This window comes from Aplidium turbinatum, chromosome 1 (genome assembly GCF_918807975.1).
Source record: "Aplidium turbinatum chromosome 1, kaAplTurb1.1, whole genome shotgun sequence".
Classification (NCBI taxonomy): Eukaryota; Metazoa; Chordata; class Ascidiacea; order Aplousobranchia; family Polyclinidae; genus Aplidium; species Aplidium turbinatum.
Window position 1 is genome coordinate 19,255,158 of NC_137472.1, and position 25,305 is coordinate 19,280,462.

The 25,305-nt window shown below is 36.1% G+C and overlaps 1 protein-coding gene across 1 annotated transcript in view; it reads left to right on the forward strand.

Annotated features, from left to right (window-relative positions):
* Positions 1 to 25,305, forward strand: part of LOC145769471 (short transient receptor potential channel 5-like) — a 61,117-nt gene that overhangs the window by 20,546 nt on the left and 15,266 nt on the right. The window contains exons 5-18 of the mRNA XM_082581119.1: positions 1,300 to 1,370; positions 4,237 to 4,443; positions 4,950 to 5,148; positions 6,058 to 6,198; positions 6,632 to 6,779; positions 7,611 to 7,757; positions 7,941 to 8,060; positions 8,931 to 9,122; positions 9,806 to 9,883; positions 10,087 to 10,192; positions 10,619 to 10,767; positions 12,667 to 12,819; positions 22,232 to 22,307; positions 23,599 to 23,738. Of these exons, the coding sequence (XP_082437245.1) occupies positions 1,300 to 1,370; positions 4,237 to 4,443; positions 4,950 to 5,148; positions 6,058 to 6,198; positions 6,632 to 6,779; positions 7,611 to 7,757; positions 7,941 to 8,060; positions 8,931 to 9,122; positions 9,806 to 9,883; positions 10,087 to 10,192; positions 10,619 to 10,767; positions 12,667 to 12,819; positions 22,232 to 22,307; positions 23,599 to 23,738 (1,927 nt within the window). The remainder of the gene's footprint in view (positions 1 to 1,299; positions 1,371 to 4,236; positions 4,444 to 4,949; positions 5,149 to 6,057; positions 6,199 to 6,631; positions 6,780 to 7,610; positions 7,758 to 7,940; positions 8,061 to 8,930; positions 9,123 to 9,805; positions 9,884 to 10,086; positions 10,193 to 10,618; positions 10,768 to 12,666; positions 12,820 to 22,231; positions 22,308 to 23,598; positions 23,739 to 25,305) is intronic.

Here is a 25,305-nt window from a genome sequence, read left to right on the forward strand (position 1 = left end):
AATGTGTATGTTAGTGCAATTACTTTGAAACGTAAAAACGCCCAAAAATGCCTTATATTTATGAGCAAAAGTAATATTTTGTTTAGTTTAGCATTACTCTATGTTATAATTTAAAAGTTTCAATTTTGAAGCTATTTTTTGGAAATTAGAATAAAAGCCGACTTACTGACGTTTCTTCATCTCAAACACTTTATTTCAATAAATTTGTTGGGTACAATTTTTATTTCTATACGCACAATACACATGGCTATTATCTTGTAAAGTCTTTTGGTTCTGTGATTTTTATAGCTCCCATTAGGGTATTTTCATAGCTCCTGATTAATTAGCACGAGGCTAAGATAGCCCATGACGTACTTTCTGCGTACGAAAACAGCTCGTACTAAGATAGGTAAAGCAACAAAAAGTCCCTTTAACCCACTGTGAGAAAAGCTTTCATGGGCTTGCTGAGACTGAGTGAGCCGAGAGGCGCAAACAGAGTAAACAAAAACAAAGTGCGCCGAGCAGAGAAACCATAATGTAGAAACATATGTAAAATAAACGTAAATTTACAACATTGATATTGGAGATGAATTAATATCGGTATTGTGCAATGGTGTGATGATGTGAAATATTTATGTTTTATGTTAAGATAACGTTCAATTGCATTTTTATTTGTATATATGTTCTGCCTATCCTGGTCTTACTGTTGTGGTTTGTGCACGTGAACAGTTTTTTAGTTTTTAGTACGGAAATATGTTTTTTGTTGGAAGATTCGAATCGTTGTCAAGCTTTATTGTTGCCTCCTTGATGAGGTATGACTGCTGTCATAAATCGAACTACTGTCTTCATTACAATAAGACTATACCTGCTGTTACTTAGCCTTATAATGGCTGCCATGGCACAAACATATCACCAGTCACCGTTTGCTAACGTTCAATCTGATTGGTTGGCTGTATGAACAAAATGAGATCATAATTTCATTGCAAATACTTTTCCTCCGCATCTGCGTGTATTTATACTACTGTAGCCTATGCCTTTTATTTTTGTATTTTTTTTGTGTGATTTGAATATGGACATTCTTGTCTGATGCAAATAAATAAAAATAATAACTTTCGAATAAGCATTGAAGCATTTGGGTCAAACAAAACAAGCTAAGACCAAATGAAATTGTTAAAAAGTAAACAATTATGATAAATGTCCAAACTTTTCAGTATTCATGTGATAACTATGCTTTCAATACTGCTTTGTTTTTTATTTGTAATAAATAATATATAGGTTTGTCAGGGATTGTAACAGAATTTGTAATTAAAATTTTTTTAGATCAGAAAGCTCAAAATCCTTAGAGCGTCGTAACAACAACAGAGTCATCATAAGAATGATAAACAACGACGGTAAGTCAAAAGATCTCATTTGAAGTCCATCATTTTGTTAATTTACAACAATACTGTACATTGCAAATATTTGAAAGTGTAAAAATATGACCCCATACATGTGGGCTATCAGTTACAAATATCTTATATCTAACTTAAGTTTGTCTTTATAATAATAATTAGCAAATAAGCTTATTTTTATATAAAAAGTTTTGGTAGGGGAAACTTGATACAAAACCAAAAAATTCTAAATAATTTTATCCCGAACCTACCGTAAGTGACACGTTTCAGTTTATGTCACGACAAGGATGGATGGAATTGCTATCATAGCAATGAAGTCAATTGCTTTACCATTACCAGCTGATAGGTTCGCCACAACAATGACTTACGATCGCAGTCTCTTGATATCTTGCAAGAGCAGTTAGGCTACAAACTTTAGAGTAAATTCTCTCCAGCAGTGTTGGTATATGTAGTTTGTTTTGATGTAGATTTGTTTTGGTTTTATGTTGGTTGTGTGCGTGCCGAACGTTTACAGCTAAATTTATGAAACATATAGGTTGATAACATGAAGCTATGTAGTCTGCAATTAGGCTAATTTAAAAAACAGTAATACAATTTAGTACGTAATAGAAACTAAGCCTCTTTCATCTATATTTTTTTAGAGTTGGAAAATCAAATAGAGAAAAAAAATTCACTTTGAAATTGGGAAACCAAATTCTTGATCAAGTGGTTGTAGATCATAACAGATTGGACTGCTTCTGTAAACTCAACTTTCCTTTCCTGATAGTGTAATGTTAAATGCAAACATTAGATACTGTTCAATGTCATTCTGTGAAAGAAGTAATAAAATATGCGTTTATTTACTGATGTGCTTTGAAACCGATGTGTCAATTTTATTTTTTTAAAGTAGGCCGACTGTAATTATGTAAGATTTTGCTTCAAACGAGATATGTCGTAAAGCCAAGTCTGCAGGGCTATGACTTAATTTACTTCACCTTCTCTTTTGAACACACATTCAACGAAAAAACGTGTTCTTCGTTTTAACCCTATTTCCTGTGACGTTTTTTGGCCAGTTTACCTGTGGACTGGGGGGAGATCAGTTCGACACTAGCGCTTTGAGCTCGTGTAACTTAAAAACTGATGCAATCAGAGAATGCAAGTTTGCGGTTGGTGGGGTTATTACAAAGGCCAATCTTTTGTCACGGAAATATATTCAAAAACAGAAAGGCACAAGAGCTGTTGACTGGTAGATTACGTTACGATACGTTACAAAAACAAGGCATTGAATTCATTTTTTCAAGCCGACAAACAACTCTGCTCCAAATGACATAAACGTTCAAAGTTTTTGAGAAAAACATGTAGGCCTACAGACTAGGTAAAGGTAAAGATTCAATGCTGATACAATATGTGATTGTGCAATGTTTGTCTAAGCACAATAATTTAGCTGCGCGTGTTTTTTCTACAAAAAACAGAACAGTTTATATAGCCGATATCAAGTTCTTTTCAGTATCCTTCAATCTATCGCCTTTATAAAAAAAATTCAACAACATCCATAAATATTTCTGTGAATGTGACTGCACCCGTACATGCAGAAGTTCATTGGCGGGTCAAGAACTCGCTCTTTGTTGGTTTCCGACAAGAAATCAACAAAAAAATTACCACATCAGTTGGTTTGTTTTATGAGATAAACCGAGTTTTGTCAAGAATTTTCCTACTGCTCCTAATGTTGTTGTTCTTCTTTTATTGTCGCACTTGATTCCAACCATTGACTGCCTCTTGTATGAAAAGTTTCCAAGATTCTCTGTTGTTTGCTTTGTGTATTAGGTGTATGTTGGTGTTAGTTTTGTCAGTTTATTGGTTTAAGTGGGTTAATCTTTGTCTGCCTTGGGCACGTTTCCCTTCAATTTTGCCTGTGAGAGAGAGATGATCTAATTTTCCTTTTCGCAGCTGGTGTCCTAAAAATTGAAGTTGTTTTTCTTTGATATTTTTTAGTAGATTGTTTGTTTGTTTGACTTGATTTAAAACAGTTTGGTTGCTTTTTTGTCAGTCCAGAAAATCCTCTGCATTTTTCGGAATGCCCACATTTCAAACCCATTTATTCTTTTATTAATTGATTTGGTAATTGTCCAGGTTTCTGAATTATATTTAAAAATTGGATAAATGTAACACTTCAATACTCTGAATCTGGTTGCGAAAGATAGGTTCTTGTTGCATAATATTGTTTTTATTTGCTGGAAAGAGGTTTTTGCTTGAGCAATACGTATATTGAACTCCTTATCATCTTTGGCGTCCCAGTTTATTGTTGTCCCAAGATATCGAAAACTTTTACTTGCTTTATAGTTGCTCCATTCATTTTAATTTGACAGTTTGGAATTTCGATTTCTTTTTTTTTGTGATTACCATCGTTTCCGTTTTCTTTTCATTCATTTCAATTCCAAATTCTTTTCTTCTTTTATTTACTTTGTTCAACAAATTTTTGCTCCTTGTTACAAATTAGAAACAAAATGAACAATGTAAAATGACATCTTTTTCAGCTTGGCTTATTGTATGCTCTCTGATAATTTCAAACAAAGTCAGATGCAATTAAAAGATTAATCAAAGCAACTCAAAACTCGAGTTTGCAAACAAAAAGCGGAATCATTATGGTTGAATGCTTTACAGCAAAGCCAATTCATGAGATATCTGAGTCGCAGTTTTACGCACGGCGGCGCTTAGTAATCCAATTAATCTGTAGCCTATAATTTGAAAACAAAAGAACTAGCTAGTGTCAAACTAAAATATCGAGTATGATATGAAAGCCCCCACTACCCCCCCCACAGGATAAACGGTTAAATTTTTACCAAAACAAGAAGATATATATTTAAGACTGTTTTGCAACTTTATTTAGAAGAATTGAACAATCACGAATTGGACTTACTGCACCATTCTGCAGATGGAAACCTTGATGCCTTAAAAAAAATGTTTCAGCAGCAATCTTACTACTTATTTCACTTGGATGTAAATTGTGTTGACTCCTTGGACCGCACCGCTCTAAGTCTGGCCACTTTAAATCGACATTTGGACATAGTAAAGTTTCTATTGAGTGAAGAAATCCGTAAGTCATATCAGAGTTTTTTTTTTCTTTTAATATGTGCATTTGTTCATTTTGATGAACCGTGTACAAGTCATCATCCTAAGCAAGGTCAGATATTTGACCTAAAAAGGTATCGAGAATGGCGTAACAACAAGTTTAGTTTCTTTGCTTTTGCCTACATTTCGTCGATTAAAACTTTTTGTGTTTCTAGTTAAAACATGTAGACTGCTTGTACTTGTTAGTGTAAAATTCATCAAATTCAAAACCAGAATCAAATTTAATGAGTTGATCGTTTACACTCCGATTGATAAACACTGATTTTTGCTGGTTTTATATAGCTGGCGAAGGATTTTTTAGACTACTTAGTGCGTGGAGCATTTACCTTTTATATTTAAAGCATAAATTATTTCCTTCATTACCTGTAGCCTAAGGCTAAGCAATTAAGCATAAGGTAGCTTACTTTTATTAACTTATTAGCAATAATAACAAAGTAACAAAGTCGTTTAACATTGTGGATATTGTTTCAGAGGGCATTGTCCTTGGAGATGCTTTGTTCTATGCCATCCAGTGTGAATTTTACGAGGCGATTAAATTATTGCTTGAAAAAGACCCACAAACTGCACTTCAAATCCACCCAGGAACAACCTCACCTTTTGAACCGGGATTAACACCATTTATGTTGGCTGCTCATATTAATAACTACAAAATACTGTCAATCTTGTACAAGTAAGGAAGTCTGCAAACTTCCTGTCTCAGAAAACTATTGATGATGTTTTGACAGCATATTGAAATTTTTTTAAACAGGAGACTGTGCCAATAATAATTCTATTACAACTTGTTGACAACAATCTGTTGATTTCCTTATCGTCATGAACTAAAAAAAGTTCAACTTTAAATCTTGTTTTTAATAAAACTTATTTTTATCCAACTAATGACATTCTACAATGCATTGTTTGCTTGTGGATTGTGGACAAACAATGTCCAAACAAATAATGTTCTACAAAATATAACCATGATAATAACAGCATAGAAACTCTTTTATTAACGAACTCGAACTTCTCATTTTTAAGCACGGTATGAATAGCGTGGTACAGAAAAATTTCTGTTAGACTCAAAGTAATAGTTGTGTGTAATTTTAATGGAGACTACAATATATTTGCAAAATAATGTTTGTTTTAAACATGTCTGGAATGGAGAAGTAGGCTATTATTGCTAAACTCTGTATTATATATTTATAAATTGAAGAGCTGAGTTTCAAACTACTTAGCCTAAGTCATATTTTGTGAAAAATAAGTTACTACCAAAATTGTGTTGCACGATGGTCAATGCCTATCCCAGCCCAAAGAATTGATTTAAAATTCGACTTAATTTCGTTATAACAGACGCTGGTGTTAGCATTGAATAAAAGATTTAACAACGTGGAAAAAAGTTTAACTTGCTTTTTTCAAAAGTATATTTTAAGCTTCAGTGGTTTCTTAGTTATGGTTTTCAATAATTAGTCTTTCAAGCACAATCAATACCAACGATTATTTAACAAGGGATCAAACTCAAGCAATAAGCTACTCAATCGTTTATAATACCGAAAGTAGCAGTAGTTTTTTTCGATCGTTGTTTGTACTCTACACTTTCTTCTAGATATTCTCACCGCTTAACATTCAGCGACAATAAGTCACTACTTGATGAAGGTTTTGATCCTTATTCCTGGGATGCAGTAATGGAACGACTTCTTCACTTCCGAGCTAGGGCAAGTCCGGCATTCATGCTCTTGATGTACAAGTAAGAATTATTTTCTATAGCAAGAACTTGCTTAAAGATAGAGGAAAATATTTAGTTTTTCTTCTTTACATTGTTAGCTATCTTCATTTCAAAGAATGGCGATATCAATAATATTTTGAATGTTGTGACATTAATTCAATGTTTCACAATTTTCCAGTCTTTATAAAATATTGTAAAGCTAATCCCATTTTTCCTTTGACCCTCCAAGCTAAAGAAAATAGTATATCAACCGGCATGTGATGTTTGTGTCTTAGTTGGCTAGGCAGTAAGCACATAATTATGTTATCCCCATTTTACAAAAACTGTTATTCAGCTTGTTGAGTACCGTACCGAAAGCATCAATCTAACTATGTTAAATAATACATTTATTTAAGTAAATCTCATTCTTATTTCAATACAAATTTAAAAAAAAATTACGGCTTTTATTTTTTAGTGAAAAAGGTATGTCATGGGACCCATTGAACACAGCCATGGATCTGTTTGGTGAGTTGCACGAGTTGGCAAGGAGAGAGCGAGAAGTGGACGAAGCGTATCTGACAATGGCAGAAAGATGTGAAACCTTTGCCATGGACCTGTTACAGGTTTCAAAAGATTAAGTTTTTAATAAAGCACATCAAATATTAAACTGAATTTAATTTATTTTAGTATTTTGTTAGTATGATTTTAATACCAGTTTGACAAATATTTTTTTTTTAGAAGTTGTAACAAGTTAACTTTTTATTTTTAAATAATTGTTGACATTTGTTCCTTTTTGTTTGGTTTTGTACATAATTGGATGATCTCCCAACGACACACCGGTAATCTACCTCAAATCCTACATAAACACCTACTGTAGTTAAAATTATGATGCTGGCACAGAAAACCTATCCTGCCCTAACTATACTGAATCTGTAGTGCCAGTCAACTCTCAACACTATGTCTGCCTTCCCCATCTAACTACGCTAAAACAATAAAATACACCAGTATCTCAGCTTTACTACACACGAGGTCAGTTGTCGTTTGTATCAGCCACAGCATTGTTTAGTTTCACAGTTGGACAATTACCGTTAGTAAAAATTTACAACAAGGGATGTACTGTAGTTCTTGACAAACATTATACCACATTGCAAAAAGTTTATTTTGTTTAAAATCTCAATTTGTTTTTTATTGCGATGAAGCTTCAGCTTTAAGTTGGCTGTAGAGAAACATCACTCACCTCTTCCCAGTGATGTAGGCTAATAAATTTGGTGGGCGTAGTTTCTGAAAAAAGGCAGAAGATGACCATTTTACTTTTCTAAAGCTTAGCATAATGAAAAATTTATCTCCTTATTCCTCGAAGCTTTTTAACAGGGTGTGGAGCTGTAAGTTTCATGCAACATATCATGTTTCATTTATGTTTACAATTCGGAATTGTCATTTTCATGAACTTGCAGGAAGTGCGTTCTGCTCATGAACTGGCAGATTTTATGAGGTACGATTTGGAGGAAGACAACGTAGGAGAAATAGACGAAACCAATTCTGATGACATCACTCCACAAGGAAGACAAAAAATTCGGAATTATTTAAAACCAATCGAAAAAGTATGAATTGCATTTTCTACAGACTGTACTTATGTGTCATTTGAATGAAGGTCTCTGAAAAACTAAAACAGATTAGAGCATGTTTCCTGATGTCAAGCCAATTTTACTTGAACACATTTAGCATGGTTAGACCTAAGATTTAAAATTTTGACGCTATCTTTACTGTATGGTTTTGCACCTTAGGCTGTCAAGTATGAGATGAAAGATTTTGTTACATCGGATAACTCCCAACTGGCACTAATTTACATCCAAAAAGGAAGCATGTTCAGGCGTCTGAAGGGAGCCAAAGCGACATTTGTTCAGGTAAAAATAAAAAAATTAATCAAGTTTACATCTATGAAGAAACAACTGCCTGCAACTGAATAGAAAGTTTTATATGCACGTTATTCTTTGCGTCTTTTGCATAGTAAAAGTAAAATCTTAATGTGTTGCTGAAACAGTTCACAAGCAGGCTGTGTAGCTTATTCATTTCGTTTGATTGCTTGAACCTTTATCCTCGGACTGGAAAAGCTTCTTTGAGAGCTTAATCCTAGCAGTTTTGCATACTTGCAGAAGCTTTGAACCATAGACCCATAGGCCTACCCGGTCATCGAGATTGACAGAGTGAAGTTTCCGATTGTTGAAGTGTTGTTGCTGAGGAATTGTTCCTTCCATTAGATGCCGCTAAATAGAGAGCAGTCCTTAACGTGCGTTGCTCAAGTGCACACCCGGAGAATCGAACTAACACCGATTGATCTTGAAGCTTTTTCGTTCACAAAGTCACGCGCAAACCAACAGACATATTGAGGCAGACATTTTTTTTTTGCTTTAAATAGCTTCGCTTTTGTATGTTCCACAGTGTTGAACGCAAGACGTACTCAATGTAAGAAATAAAATGAAGATTTCTGTTACAACCAAACACTTCTCAACTTTATGTATGTGGGTGCATTGCAACATAATTGTCTTTCTTACCTTGCAACTGTTCAAGACAACGATCACATTCCACTACTTGTAAGACTTAAAAAAAGATTTGCTTACGACACAGTAAGTTCCTTTGCAACAGTAATTGCAAAAGAACAATTATTGTTATTTTACAAACCAAAACAACAAAACTTAAAAATTTTAATAAATATTGAATAATAATAAATAACAATAATTTAATGATAAATATTTAATTAGTTATTTATTTTTCAGATATTTCTTGGCTTTTTATTTCCATTTCTCAGCATTGCTTTTCTTGTAAGTCCCAAGTCAGCAGTTGGAAGGCTCATGCAAAATCCAACAGTCAAATTTTGGTGTTGGCTCGTTTCCGAAGTTGTTTTTGTAATCATGCTTTTGACCAACACGTTACTGATGCAGTTCAATGTCTTTGAAAGTCTTGATGCGGTAAGGATGAAGCCTTTTACTTGTCTGGTAAAGTAAATTTTAGTAAACACAAATTTATCCCGCGTTAAATTCGTCGCGCTGCATGGCTGAATCATGAGATGGTCTGCGCCACGTTTGAAAAGTCGTTGGTTCGGCACCTGAGCGCCTGGCTGTGTCTCGGAAAGACACTAATAATGGCATGCCAAAAAAATGGGAGCTGCCTACTCGATAACTGCATGTCCTTTTGTTGTATTGCGTTTGTAAACTTAGTGTATCGTATGTTGTCGCAGTGGGGCAAAATAAAACATGATTTTATTTAATTTAGCTTCTTCTTCGTTAGAATTTTTGTTTTTCACCACTCCAAGAGGAGAGGCTTTGTCTTCCACCTTTCTTGAGCAATGGTGGTTACTCCGGCTAGTAAGATATGTTTGGGCAGGTATCTAGCAGCCATTGGATTGATTGGTCATCCAGTTCGCGCAGACCATGCACACCATTTGGCGCATAATAATTTTGCTTATATCCCAATTAAATATCCTGTAGTGTTAATAGAATTTATTGTTTTATTATATTATATAAATATATATTCAAGTAATAACTATTCGCAGGCTAAACTTTTCATGTTGCAAAAGTTCATTTTGTGTGTAGACTACTTTTTCTTTTACAATTAAAACTTTTAAATGCTTTTATAAGGAAATGTGTTTTAGATACCGCCATTGTTAATAATCGCATATTTCTGGATTCTGGGAAAGTGCATCCAAGAACTTAGAGAGATATCACATCAGGTTAGCAAAAGAACATTATTTTTGAAATATTTATTTCAACCTTAGGCCAAACATTGCAATTTTTGTTGCAATTACCATTGTTGCAATTTTTTATCGTTCTTAAATCTAAATATTTTTGTGTTATTTTTTAAATTTATCTCAAGTCATTTAAATTTACTGGTTTGTATTTATTGAGCGGTATATTAAAAGTGATTTATGTTCAGGGTCTTAAAGAGTACCTATCTGACATTTGGAATTGGAACGACATGTTCACTATATTATTCTACACGGCGTTTATGGTGCTCCGTCTGGCTCATATAATAAAAGACAGTAAGAATAGCCTATCTTTCATCCTACATAACATACTACAGTAGGCTACATGTGGATAGGATTCCGTGAAGTGTCCACACGATTTCCATACTGACAATTCCAAATAGTAGCACTTATATTTAAGTAATTAAACCCACTAAAATAAAACAAAACTTGCGACTTTGTACGATATGGGGTACAGTAGTTCACCGTGATGCTCTGTCTATATGAAAGATTAATCATAGGTTGGATAATGTCGGATCACGGCTAACCTGGAGATTAAAATTTGTAACTTTCAGAAGATGTATAACTGATTGGAGATGTATAACAAAAAAATAAACAGCATGTCAATCACATTGCTTTAAATTGTTGAACATTTCATGAGAAGGATAGGTATACAAATAATACGTTTGCAACTGTGGGTTAAAAGTAATGCTATGATTACAGAAACATTGGCACGAGGGATCACATACTGGCACGAAGGAATGTTCGACCCCTTACCCCTTTCAGACATCTGCATCTCTGTGTCTTACATTCTCATACACATGAGAATCATGGAACTTTTAAGAGCAGAAAGAACTTTTGGACCATTGCAGGTTAGGTAGGATTGATTTATTGCCCACAACGTAATAAAGTGGTACATTTATTGGTGTTTTTTTCGCTTTGATTTCAAGACAATCTACTATTATCTTTATAGTCCATTTGCATTGGGTTAATAGATTCATAACACAACACGCAAAACAAAACTTTAAACTAAAAGGTAATTCAAACAACCGAGTAAATAGACAATGCTCTTGTAAAGAATGCGAATAGCATCATTGAAATATGACAACTTGACAAGAGGGTCAGAATTGGAGAGTGCATTGATATAGCAATTTTTGAAAAAGTTACATCGATATAAGAAGTTCTATTAGCCTACTAATGTGATGAGTTGTGGCATATTTTGTCGTGTTGATAGCAAAATACTGTTTTCTCCTAATGTAGGCCACAGTATGTTGGTTTTCATGTTGGTACTGGTCCCTTTTGGACAAGCTTAGAATGTGAGATAATGTCAAACCTGATAAGTACGTTGTTAGACCAGGGCGCAGTGCCCAAACGAACTCTGAAATAGGTCATCAATCAAGCTGTCATTGAGTAGTATGTGGGGTGTGGGCACTGCGGCACCTGGCGATGTCCATTATTTAGCAGTGAAATTAACCCGGGACAGAGTTACAAAGGGCAAGTTACATGTATGAGTTAGCGTCTGGATTTCAATTTACAGCTTACGTACCAAACGCTGAATATAACAACGCACTGTTTTAGGTTTTTGCTCAGGGACTGTAAAGTGTTGATAGTCTTGGTATGTGAATGTGAGTGGCTTGTGTACTGTGTAGCGTTACTTTTAAAGTAAGTAAGCTTCGGGTTAGGGACAAAATCTTGTCTTTAGGACTTGTTGGACTGGTGATTCCAACAATTTTTGACGTAGTTGCATTGAAACTTCAGGTAGCATTTTCGGTTTGACAATTGTTATTTTTACCATAAAACAACAACTCTGTCCCAAAACATGCCTGTTTCAATAAAAGCAGATCCTGAAGCATTCCATAAAATTGCTCAAGCATGCTTGCATATACAAAAATACATGCACATGCAGTGATCGGCTTGTAGGGGGCGATTTCAACAAAACACCATGATATTTGGGTCTACATTAATCCGACCTTGCAAAAACACGGTGAATGCAGTTAATTTTCCGTGTTTCTATGGAGCGATCGCTCTAATCGCTTCCCTGGATCCGCCATTGCTATCGGTTCAAATTCTTACAAGACTACAGTGCCCTACATAATATTTGATACATTTCGTGAATCAATACAATGTTTCAGTTTATCTTATCCACTCAATGCAAAACTAGGAAAAACATTTGTCAGACCAAAAATAAAACTCTCAATGGAAATTTAGACGATGGCCGACAAAGCTAAGCTTCACTTACATTACGTTTTTTTTTTCGCTAAAATTTGTAAGCTTGTTGGTTAAGTGGGCAATGCGATGTAAATTATGGATGTAATCCACTGTCCACAAATTACTTCAATATTTCTCGGTCTTTCCTGAAAATACGAAGATGTTTTTTATGTAATTTACGTTAAGACTGCATCTAGTTGCAAAAGGGTATTTTGAATATTCCTTGCAGTGGCTTGGTTTAAAAAGCAGACAAAAATAAGTCAAAGATGATAAAAATCTTTACAAATCCTGTGATTATATCAAGCGAAACAAAATTTTGAAATGCGACTTGTCTTGAACACTATAAGTGAGAATAGTCAGTCGTCTATCTTAAATCAACACTTTTACTTGGTTGAAGATATACCTGTGCTCATCTTTCGACAAGGAAAATGTCTTTCAACGCTCTTTCTGGCCGTTGTTCTACCTATCTGCAACAGTTACTTTGTGACTTTGCATGCTACGATTGTTTTTGGGTAAAACGAGCCGCTATGTAAAAATCAAACTGACCACGCCTTCTCTTGCAGGTTTCCTTGGACCTGATGTTGCACGACACTTTCCGGTTCTTGGTCATTTTTTGCATCGTCTTCCTTGCATTTGGAAGTGGCATAACTGAACTTTACACTCCGTATGCCACTGGAAAAAACTGCACCTGTAACGAAACTCGCTCTTGCAATACAGTAAGTACAATCCACCATGATATTTGAAAACAAAAGAGTGGGTGTATTTGAAAACAGAAGAGTGGTGGGATGGCGCAACGGATAAGGCGTTAGCTTTCCGATTATGCAAACCAGGTTCGACTCCCAGCTTCGGCTGGTTGTTGAAAACACCGCTCACCTCTGCCCAGGGTGTAATAAAATGGGTAGGCGTAGTTGCTGAAGTAAAGGCGGCCGAGAGAAAGAAACTGGCCACCATACTATCCTTAGTGCCGAAGGCTTAGTACAATGAGAACCTTATCTTCTCATACCCAACACTTGAATCAAGTATGGGACCCCCTTTACCTGCGGTGGGATGGCGCAACGGATAAGGTGTTGTTCCAATTATACAAACCTGGTTCGACTCCCGGCTTCGGCTGGTTGTTGAAAAACACCGCTCACCTCTACCCAGGGTGTAATAAAATGGGTAGGCGTAGTTGCTGAAGTAAAGGCGGCCGAGAGAAAGGAACTGGCCACCCTACTCTCCTTAGTGCCGAAGGCTTAGTACAATGAGAACCTTATCTTCTCATACCCAACACTTGAATCAAGTATGGGACCCACCTTTACCTTACCTGCAAACATCTGTCGGATTGTCCCATTATGTAAGAGAAGTTTCATCAAAGAATACAAGCTGTCTGACAAAATATAAAACAAGTGAAAATAAAATATCAGTAGGCCTAACCTCTCAAGCACATGTAAGGGGGTAAAAGGGGGTCCCATACTTGATTCAAGTGTCGGGTATGAGAAGATAAGGTTCTTATTGTACTAAGCCTTCGGCACTAAGGAGAGTAGGGTGGCCAGTTCCTTTCTCTCGGCCGCCTTTACTTCAGCAACTACGCCCACCCAATTTATTACACCCTGGGTAGAGGTGAGCGGTGTTTTTCAACAACCAGCTGAAGCCGGGAGTCGAACCAGGTTTGCATAATTGGAAAGCCAACGCCTTATCCGTTGAGCCATCCCACCAAGCACATGTAGCTCCACACAAAATGAAAATTACCTGAATTAACAATTCTTTTATAACTTATGTGATGAAAGTACCAAAAATACGTACATTTATTGCAGACAGAAGCAAACTGTTTCAAACTTGTCCGTGTAATTTTCTTGTTGAGTCGTTGGCATTTCATAAATTTTGTTAAAATTTGGCAAAATTGTAATTATTATTGTTTATACAGTTCGGTGCGAGTGATCATACAAACCAACTCGGTCATTTTGTTGCATGCGTGACAGTTCTTTAGCTACAGCTTTTGGTAAAAGTAACCTAGAAAAACGAAACACGTGAAGAGACATTCACTCTGGATGGGGACAAACCATGGTCTTCTTTATATAGGTAGGCCTATAGGAGGCCTTGTATACGTGCGATTGGAGGCAATGACTGGAGGCCGAACATGTAATATGTCGCTAGATGTTGTTCTAAACTAACGATGAAGTGTGGTAAGTTAAAGAACAAAGTTTAAGGTTTCAAAACAAACACACAAAAGCTGTGATTTGGTCAAACTTGAGATTGCTGTTTCAGTATGAAAGTGACAAGGTACAGCGATTAAATATAAAACCACATCAGATAGAATATTTAAGCAAACAAAGGAAGCTGCACACTCAGAGTGCACAGATATCCTATTTACTCAGTACAGAACTATCATCAAATCAGACCTACAAATTGATATACCGCTCGGTGGGTATCAAAATCACAAAGATAATTTACATACCAATACTTAACAAGAAAATTAGTTCGGCGCAAAGCAATACAACAAAATGTGCTGTGGCACCGACACTCCGACAAGACAGATTAAAGTCACAGCGTATAATATACAGAAACACCATTGACAAATTACACAATTTTTTTTTACAAACATATCGGTTTGTTATTTTCTTATGCTCTAAATAAAGCTAACTTAAGTAATAACAAAAGTTTCTTAGTGGGCATTGGGCAACACAAGCACCAAAACCACCATACGAACAAAAAGTAATGTTAAAAGAAGTCTAAGCAGAAAGTTTTAAAATCTTTAGTTTTGGCTGTTTAAAAAATTTTGGTGAATACAAATTGCAGTGATTCTTTAAAAAATGTTTGATAATATGCAATAGTGTTTCTGTTGAATATCTGCAAAACTATAATAGTCTGCTACAATTCTTCTTCTTCTTGCTTATGAGGCAGCAATTCAGGCAACATCTCCCAACCAGTGCAATGTCTTCGTATCAGAGTCTATGAGATCCACATGTTCTGCAGGTCGAAACACTGGACAGTGATTTATGATGTGCTGTGCTGTTTGACATTCACCACAAAGACAGGCTGGTGAGTCACACAATCCTCAGGTAAACATATTGTGTTTGAAGCGACCAACACCAATACGGAGGCGATACAGAGTCACCAATTCTTTTCTTGGTAGGTCTGAGCCAGGTAGTACTGTAGTGTCTGGTGTGACTTGGAACTGGTTGGGCCGTGAGATGGTTTCCCAGCAGTCTTTCCATGATTTCATAAGGTCGAAGTGATCTTCATAAAGCGCCACAATGAGTCGAGAAAAAAGGGCGCCTGGAAGGCAGGCGTTGATGTGTGAGCTGTTGTGCGTCAAAGACTACAGTGTGGAGGAGATGGCGATCATTGATCTCTGCCTTTAATGCGAGCCGTGTGATGGAATTCTTTCTGCGTAGTTTTGTTGGGGCGATACCTGAAAGCACTGGTAATAACTCTGTGGGAGTTCGACGCAGGCATCCAGTGATTATGCGCATGATGTCATTAAGGGTGATATCTACTTTTCCTGCATGTGTGCTGCGGCACCAGACTGGAGAAGCATATTCGGCAGCTCTGTACACAAGCGCTAGGGCCCTAGTACACAGTGTTGGGCTTTTGGATCCCCAAGTCGACCCAACTAGACATCTGAGAAGGTTGTTTCTTGCTGATGCTTTGGCACGAACTAAGTCACAGTGTTTTTTATACGTGAGTTGCCGATCCAAGGTCACTTCCAGGTATGTAGGGCAGGGGCATGTCGGATAAGGGTTCCATATAGAGGAACTCGTAACTGGCGGCCAGCTTCCTTGTTGTTGAGTTGGAAAGGTGTGATGGTGGTTTTAGCTGTACTGAGTTTTAGTCTCCAGTCCTTTAGGTATTGTTAGATCAGCTTCATATCCTTGGTGAGGACATCCTCTACCTTAGTCTAACTTTTGTTTGTATACAGCAGGGCCAAATCGTCTGCATAGCTGTACTATGTGGATTTTGTCTGGAGAACGTCGCTAATATAAATATTGAATAACATGGGAGCTAAGCAAGATCCTTGTGAAACTCCATTCCTTAGACGACGGGGTCGGCTCGATTGTTCGTCGCTGGTTTTCAACACAAATGAGCGGTTTGGTATAGCGTTAGCGAGAAAACGAACAAGTTATTTGTCTGGAATCTTTTGTAGAAGTTTAAGCACTAGGCCTTGGTGCCACACTGTGCCATAAGCAGCCGTTAAATCTACTAATATGACACCAGCTTTATTTCCTCTCTCGAAACTATCCTCTATGTCATTAGTCAATTTAGTTGTTTGATCGGTTGTACAACGCCCATGCCGGAAGCCAGCTTGTTCTGAGGAAAGTTGCGGATGAATGATTGGTTCAAGGCGTGTCATAATGAGCCACTTAAGAATCTTGTAGGGGATATAGAGGAAATAGGACGATAGCTCTTAGAGTCGTGCAACGGTTTTTCGGCTTGGATAAGGCAATCACGCTGGCATTCCACCATATCTTAGGAATTGTGTTGCGGTTGAGACAGATCGAATAAAAGTCTTTAAGCCAAGAAAGACATGTAGGTCCGCAGTGTTTTAGAAACTCTGGTGGTATGTGATCGGCTCCTTGTACTTTGCCACATTTCAATTGTTGGATCGTCGTTTGAACCTCTTGGGTAGAAAAAAGGAGCTGACAAAACCCCATCAACACTCGAGGCACTCCAAAGTCTACTACACTCCTGTTTAACTTTAAGTTCGAGTTTCTTGTCAGCACCAGGGAATTTTCTATTAGCTAGAAGTTGATGGGCAATGCTGTTGGTTGATAAAGGGTAGGGTTTAAATGGTTTTGAACTGGGACCAGTGAGACGGTTGAACGTCTTCCATGCCTTCCTACTGTTACAATTGAAAACACATTACACAAGATTTTTCTGGAAACAAAACTTGCAATTTCATGAAATAGAATGTAGTAAAAAAATACCCATTGACAAACACTATCCTCAGGTAAGTTTAAGCCACCTCTGTTTAGTTTATCAGTGAATTTGCCATACTGTTCCAACTTCCATGTACGTCATGCTGTCATTAAAAACAGTGTCATTTCGAGTGACGTATCCAGCAGTATAAACATTAAACAAGCTCATTTTGACAGCATTTGTTAAACTATTTTCCATTTTGTCACGATTTAGAAACACATTCCATGTTTTCACATTCTTGGTGAGGTATTGACACTTTCCGCAAGAATGTGAAACAGTGGTGTCTCACAAACACCAGCTCCAGTGTCAAACAACAACTTAGCTTTCCTTATATTAAATTTTTGTAACACTTGTTGCACATTGATGAAATACGTTTCACCAGAACCTTGGTGTAATTTTGAAAAAGCTTTTTCAATGGGGTCACTATTAAATTTCCCAAAAGTGACATAGTTATGTGCAGTGCTTAACCAATAGGGTAGTGCGGGGAAAGACTAGTCATATTTTGGTATTATTGTGTATATCTTCATATGCAGTTAAAAATGTCTCAATTTTTAGTGTTAAACAGTTATACTAAGGCTTCCTTAAACAAGATAGCAAAAAAAAAGTGAAATTTATTTTTAAGTTATGTTAATACAACATCATTTTTACGACCGAGTCAAATGACTGGTTTTGCCCCTAAGTAAGGGTAAAACAGGTCAGTGTTTTTTTGATGAGAGAAAGAGTATATTTACAAAGTACACCACTGCAGCACATTCGTTCAGAACAGACATCAACAAACATGCTGGATTCCATTTTATGACATTATTTGTTCAATTGCTGTGCCGAATATCCATGGTTCTTCTGGACGACAAAACAAACTGAGCAAGGAAGATTATGACAAAATTTGCCATTTTGTTCAGTAACAATGAGGTCCACATGGTACATTACAGTTGCCAAATGTTAGAATAATTGCTTTTGTGAACAATTGATAGAAACACAATCAAAAATACACTTTAAATGTTTTCTAGTATAGTTCAATATTGTTAGGCTACATTTTTTTTAAATCTTTCATTTGTGATTTTTTGCGTTTTTGTCCAAACTTTGATGCACACTTTCTATAAGAAAACATTGAGAATCATAAATAAATTTTGCTTGGTAGACTTATTATATCTTAGTGAATAAGTGGACAAAATTTCAGTGCAAATTTTCACCAGGGTCATGGGTAACCAAGATAATTAAAAGGACCCCACCTTTTTGCTTTTTTTTCATTTCGACCAACGTTTCACATTAAATAACTCCCAAATCCTTTAATATTTTGTACTGATATTTTCTCAGTTCATAGAGAATCTTATAAACAACATTTCTACCAAATTTCAGCCAAAACCAATCAAAGATGGGGTCTTGGCGAGGTTTTAAAATTTTGGAAAATCTTAGCCGAGAGCTGGAAACGGCCAACTTTGGATGTCTATGACCTTTGACCTTTTAGAGTGACAATATGAACGATGTTGTTTTTTTAATATTTGGCAGAAGTACTATCACCTGTAAAAAATTTGGTTTGTTACCTAATTTGGTTTAGCAGTGATAGGGTCTCAAACATGGCCAAAAATCAAAAAAATCGTGCCCCTTTGGCAGACTCCCACCCCCCCAAACTAAATGCTTCGCTCACACTAGGATAAGCTGATTTTTGATGTACCGTAATAGGCAAATAATACCCTATGAACCAGGTAAGCTTACATGACAGTTTGGTTAAAGAATTTAGCATTTTCACCAATTGAGGCAAAAGTTTGGTACAGCACTTCATGACTGACTTGTGTTGCCCCAACCAAAATAGCCATGACTGAACAAAAATAAATACCCAATAAAACTAATTTCCAAGGAAGAACTACAAGATGAGTAGTTTTGAGACAAATTACAATAATTGTAATTTCGTTTAAAGTAGAAAGTCTTGGTTTAATTAACAATTTTCATAGTGTAATGCTCTGTTTAGTCTAAACCACAAAAAAAGTTAGTCCAAAATATGAAGGTAAAATTTTACACCAACTTACGTTTCGCAGCCTAGACAAAGACAGCAAGCAAAAACTGCACGGCAGTTGCTGTTGTCGCATCACAAAAGAACCACTAAGTGCGCTAAAGCATTTTTTTGAGTGTATCATTTCCAAAAAAAAGTTATGTTTGATTAAAATCAAACTGACCGGTTTTACCCGACGACTTGTTTTGCCCCGAACTACCCTACTTTGCAAGATCAACCAGACATCTGCAAGTTTAAATAAGTGCAGATGCTGTATCATTGGTAAATGATCTCTCTGTTTTACCTTTTTTTGGTTTCTTAGATTCAGCAAAATCAGCTAAATCCAGCAAAAAAGCAAGCTTTCATGATCTGCTGTTTTTAGGAGATCTTGTCCGGTCGCTTGAAATTGTATCTTGATTCAACCTTGTAATATTGACTATACTAAAAAACTTAATCCCAGTCAGCAAGGGTTCGTGGGGCCCACGTGGGATTTCCATGGGCATTCGTGGGCTTGTGGGCTTAAGGTTGGTTTATCTGATGTTTCCGATTAGGCCCCAAGTGCGCGGCCTACTTCATATTTTTTTCTTTACAACCGATTCCCGACATCTTTTATTGAATTTATCTTAATAATGTTATCATATCATGAAAATGTATCTGGGAATTTATTTTCATTTCTTGAAATAAACTTTCTGGGCTTTCTGTGGGCTACCCACCATGATGAAAAATTATAAAATATACGTTCGCACCGGTCCATTATGCTATATTAAAGTGCAATAATCACAAAAATTGAATATATACAACGATACAATGCGACGGCGGTTTACATTTTAATAATGGTTTCATGGTGGGCTGCCCACCCATTAGGCGTAGGTGGGCTGCCCACTTGGGACATTTCTGCAAGCCGTGGACACATAGGTACTGGGGCCCACGCAATACAGTGTGGGTAGCCCATATGCAGCCCAAGTGGGCCCCACGAACCTTTGCTGACTGGGATAAACTTTGATAAAATTAAAAAAAAACAATGTTTCTTCTGCAGAACCAACATGCGAATGAGTTTTTAAAGCTGCATGTGTTTCATCGCAAAATTTGTCGCCCAACCGGTTTTGGACTGACAGCAACATCATTTAGTTTTGAAAGCTTTACAATATTTTCCTTCTCGTGTTCATGAAACTTTTTCAAGTCACTCCATATGGCAATCATTTCCTTGTAATTGCATGTAAATCTTAGTTCTTGAGATGATTCTGTGAACCATTTACTTCGTATAGTTTTCATCAAATGCACAAAATCAAAAAGTAAGTACATATTGTCTGTAATACAGTAGGCCTACACCAAGGCTTTTCAGGGCAAAGGTCAAATTTTTTGAAAAAAAAACAAACTTTGATTGACTCGATTACTATCACAGATTAGTACAATAGGGAAGCCACAAGAACAGCGAATATTTCCCAAAATTGTACAAGCTTCTTGTAATTGAAAATCCGCATCTAAGCAATAAACAGGCAAAATTTTGAGAAGAATTTTTTTTCCGCCAAACAAGCTGCATAACATGAAACCTAAAGCTATAGTCGCATAATTTTCTTGGTTATTAACAGCTTTTCCAAAAATACTTCCACCTTGATATGTAAAAGGCAGGCTTTACATAAATTTCACATTTTAGCCTATTCAGGACACAAACACGACTGACAGACAAACTTTTTATGGTGTGCCTGAGCAGCCTGCTGATACCATAATGGTATCCTTCAAAGGACAAATCTTTTGAAACTTTAAGTAGAAAACGTGCAACACCTAATCTAAACTCTAAACTTTGCACGCAAACTGGTCAGGGGTTGTTTATTTTACAATGGATGAGCTCAAACCAAAATCAACCTCATTTTTCCCAAGTTTATTGACAAGATCTTCAAAAGATAAAATACGGTAATTTTGCAAAAACGTCTCCATTTCATCACCAACAGTATTTCTGCTGCTTGGCATTGACTTTGTTGTTATTCGAGGTTTGCTTGGGGGTGTCAGAACTTGGCTTTAAGGAAGACAATGAAAAACTGTTGGAAGTTATTTTGGTCATTTTCGCCCATTAACAAAGACAGTTTCATAGTCTTTTGGCCAATGCCTTTCACATACTGAAGTGTGTTGTGAACGTGTTATGTTTTCACGTGAAATGCTCTTGATTCACCGATCTCTTCATTTTTCATTTTTTTGGAAGTCTACAGACAGTTTCTTTGTTTTCTTTGTCATAGTTTCCATTGCATCCAGTCATACAACACTCTCGAACCATGTCAAATTACTTGTTGTTACAAAAGCACACTGTTTAAAACTTGACTGTTTTAAAAAATTAGGATAATGGTGCATCTTGAAAGAAAAATCTGCATAGTATTACAACATCGTGTATGTATGAGTGGATGTCATTTGGCATATTTACCTAATTCTGGCTACAATTTATAAATTCTTATTACTATATCATGCCTGCTATAACCAGGAATATAATTCTGCAAGGTAGATATCGACCTTTCATTCAAATATGTGTAGCCTAAACTTTTAAAGTTGTTTCTAAATTTGACGGACTGATGTGCTTCATAGAAATTGAACTACTAAAATAGTCAGATAAATTGCAACTACAAACTAGCTCAGACTTCTATTTTATGCTTAAAAACAATCAACTAAACCATTATATTTGACTGAACATTATGACCGAATAAATTACTTTCTCTTGCAGACTAAAGCGCCTACTACGACATACAGTTTGCACTATGCATGTGGTGCTATTTTTATGCTTTATTATTAATATTAATACCCACATTTGAACATTATTTCAACCAAGCTACTCTTTCGATATTTTCACTGTTGTGGTAATTTTTATTGTTGTGTTTATAAAAACTTTAAAAATATCATGTCAATGATTGCTTATGTAAGAAGTTGCGATATCACCAGTGTGTGTTGTTTGTTTGCAAAGGGCATTGAAAAATGGAAATATCTTATAATGATTAATTTTATTCTCCATTGAGCATGTCTCAATATTCTACTTTTATCGCTTATCTTCATTTAAAAATTTTGCTAGTTTTCGAATATACTATTTGTGCTGTGATGTCTAGAATACCAAGAATCTGAGTTAAAATATCGCTTTACCGGAAATAGTCGTTAAGATTATTGTTTACTAACTACATTTTTCACGTGTTCTTTCCAATTTACTTTAATTTGGAAAGTATCACTAGTTGCATCAACAAACTTTTGTTAACAACAGCTTTTTGTTTTAGTCTCTTCCTTTAGTGCAGGAATGGAAAGTTCCTTTAGAAGAGGGGGGTGAGCTACCACCTTGTGTATCTTGCAAAAGTAAGTAAATGTTGGAAGTAGAGTCTCTTTGATCATCACCCTGTAGTAATTTACTTCTTTCGAGCGTCGTAGCCTACTGTAGCAGGACTCTCACCACTCGGCTATGCAGTCGACAACCTGACTTGACCATTTGTCATGAGTGTGAACCACTTGATTGCCTGACTTAATACTTACTTCTAAATATCTAAGTGATCTACTTTTTGAGTTGTTAGTAGATCTACGATCGTGGTAATCTTATTTTGATAATTTTGAAGCACTGTGATGATGTGATTGTTAAATTTTCGTCCTAATTGATGGATGCAATTCATCATTGATGATTAAAAACTTGTAACTAAATTGATAATATTTCTACAGTCCTTTCATGTTTTAATTTTTCTTTAGTGCTTTTTGCTTCATAATAATTAACTTTTTTAAGGTAGTCAAAGCAGTTTTTGACTGATTGCTTGAATCTTCATCCTCGGAGTGAGAAAGTTTTTTGAGATGTTAATCCTGGCAATTTTGCATACTTTTAAAGGCTCTGAACCACTGACGCATGCCCGCTCACCAATGTATGCCCATTGAAGTTTCCGATTGTTGAAGTGTTGTCTGTGGATTCTTCTGTTCACTTGTATCCGCTAAATAGATAACAGTATTTGAAATGCTATGCGCGCACGCCACGACAGTCGGACTAGCGCCGCTTGCTCTTCCAGTTTCTTCGAAAAGTCAGGCGCTTAACTAACCGCTTTGCTTTAGGAACTGATGCAGCTGCTCTAACTACAACTGTTTAATGCCAACTGCTAAGCGCTTAAAGTCGGCTGCATAGCCGAGTAGTAAGAGCCCTGGAACGGCAGTCGAAAGGGTGCCGGTTCGACACCGCTCAAGAGCATGCAGCTGTGTCTTTGGCAGGACATTTAAAGGCATTGCTGAAGGTGGACACGAAAATTGGCTTTCTTGCCTTCCCGTCCACTTAATCTAAATCTTCAACCACTGGGTGTAAGCCTGGATACGACAAACGCTTAAAGCTTTTAGAGTCTTAGACGAAACTGAGTGACCGTGATATTATTGAGTTATCCCTTGCTAAACCAATTTTCCACCATAAAAGCAAGCTTAAAATTAATTGTTCTGTAAATCGTTAAATGTTCGTTCTGTCTGTTCTGTAAATCGTTGTATAAAGTGAAGTAAATGTAAGATTTTTTGATATATTTTTAAATAATTCTCAACTAAGGAATAGGATTCAAAAAGTTTTATCCGCGTATGTCTTTTTCGAAAAATTGGGGCCCTTTATATTGTGTCCTACCGCTTTCTTTCACAGAATTTGATTTCAAAGAACAGCAAATGACCAACTTTCTTGATGCCCTCGTTGGGCTGTTTTGGACAATGTTTGGGTATGGGTTTCCGCAAACGTGGTACCCCATTGGAAACTGCCCTGAAAAGTATCTAGTACAAGAAGTGGTTAGTCATGAAATTGAATGTTTCATTTTCATGTTGAGTTAGTGAACATGTGGCATTGTTTAGTGCTTGGTTGGATTAGTAGATAAAGTGCATGTTAGAATGCTTGTCATAACATTATAACCCTTCTACGACTTTTTGTTTCATCAAAAGTATCACCTAACTGGTCTCACTGATCCGATGCAATGCTTTGTCAAGAGTGACAGACCCATTGTCTCAGGGGGCCACCAAATAATATACTTTTGCACTTCAGTAACAACCTGTTTACCATGCTGCTTCAGAGTTTCTGCACAAAGCTGCTTCAGTTCTTTAACTTGTTGAGATTTTGGACTTTATTTAGGAAGTCTGTTGAAGTTAACCACCTTTTAATATCGGTGCAGTGAAAATACACACTGTGTTGTGATAAGTCTGCTTGCCAATGAGGGGCTCAGAATTATTCTGGCCCAAGGGCCTACAAAGAGCTTAACATAACAATGAACTGATACATCAGTAGCAAGCAAAACCTAATTACTGTATTACAACAGGGTCGCTGAAAAAGTATAATAGATCAAAAAATCTGTCACAGCATTATCTTAAAAGTCACCGTTTTTCTTAGTTGTTGTGTCCGGTACGAAGGCCTAGTAGCCTACAAGCGAACCCACAAGATAATGCTTTTATACAATCTTCATTTACTTGTTTCAACTTACAGTCAAAATGGAATATACTTATTATGTATTGAAATTTACCATTGCCGTCACAACGTAGAATTAATGAAAAGTATCCTTATTTCCCTTACGGACTAACAAAGCGAGAAATATGACCCTTCTTGATAGGCAGGAATACTACAATGAGTAAATAGAAGATATTCTTGATGTAAACATTGTAACAGATGAAATACAGCAGACCAAAAATGCTTCTCATGCTACTATAGTCAATGGCTCCAATTCCTTTGGATTTGCTCGTTTTTATTCTCAAATCGTTCTTGTGCGTTCAATCCCTAGTTCATTAGCGTGCTTGACACTTGACAGCGTGAGCATACTTTCATTTATAAAGCAAGCAACGTTTTAACAACATTTCATTTTTGAATAAAACGTTTAAATAAAACACATTTTCTGCTACGTTTTAGTCAACAACAAAAAATAAATTCAATGCAAAAGAATACAACAGTCACAGTGACCGGCTAGATTGAGGCTGCCACTATTTTCTGATATCTAGCTTAGACTTTAAATTTGAAACCAAGCTTGTTTGAAACCCCAATAAAAGGTAACCTGAGACTTTGAAACGTGTTGTTGATCTGCAAAATGATGAAAAGAGATTCTTTTAAAAGGAACAATTAATCAATCATTGAAAAACGCATTATACTAGATTGAAATAATCTTCTATCGATAATAATTTGTATATGCTTAATGTAGACTCCATTGGGGTTGGCCAATAGGTTTGATTGAATGGGTCACAAAATAAGAGAAATAGATTAGGTCCTCTTTCCAGTGAGTGACATTCTCTAGGAAGCAATTTATTTTTAACTAAATGTAAGTGTTTTAAAAGTATTTCCATACCCAGATCCGGTTTCTTTAGAATAACAATCTCCAGA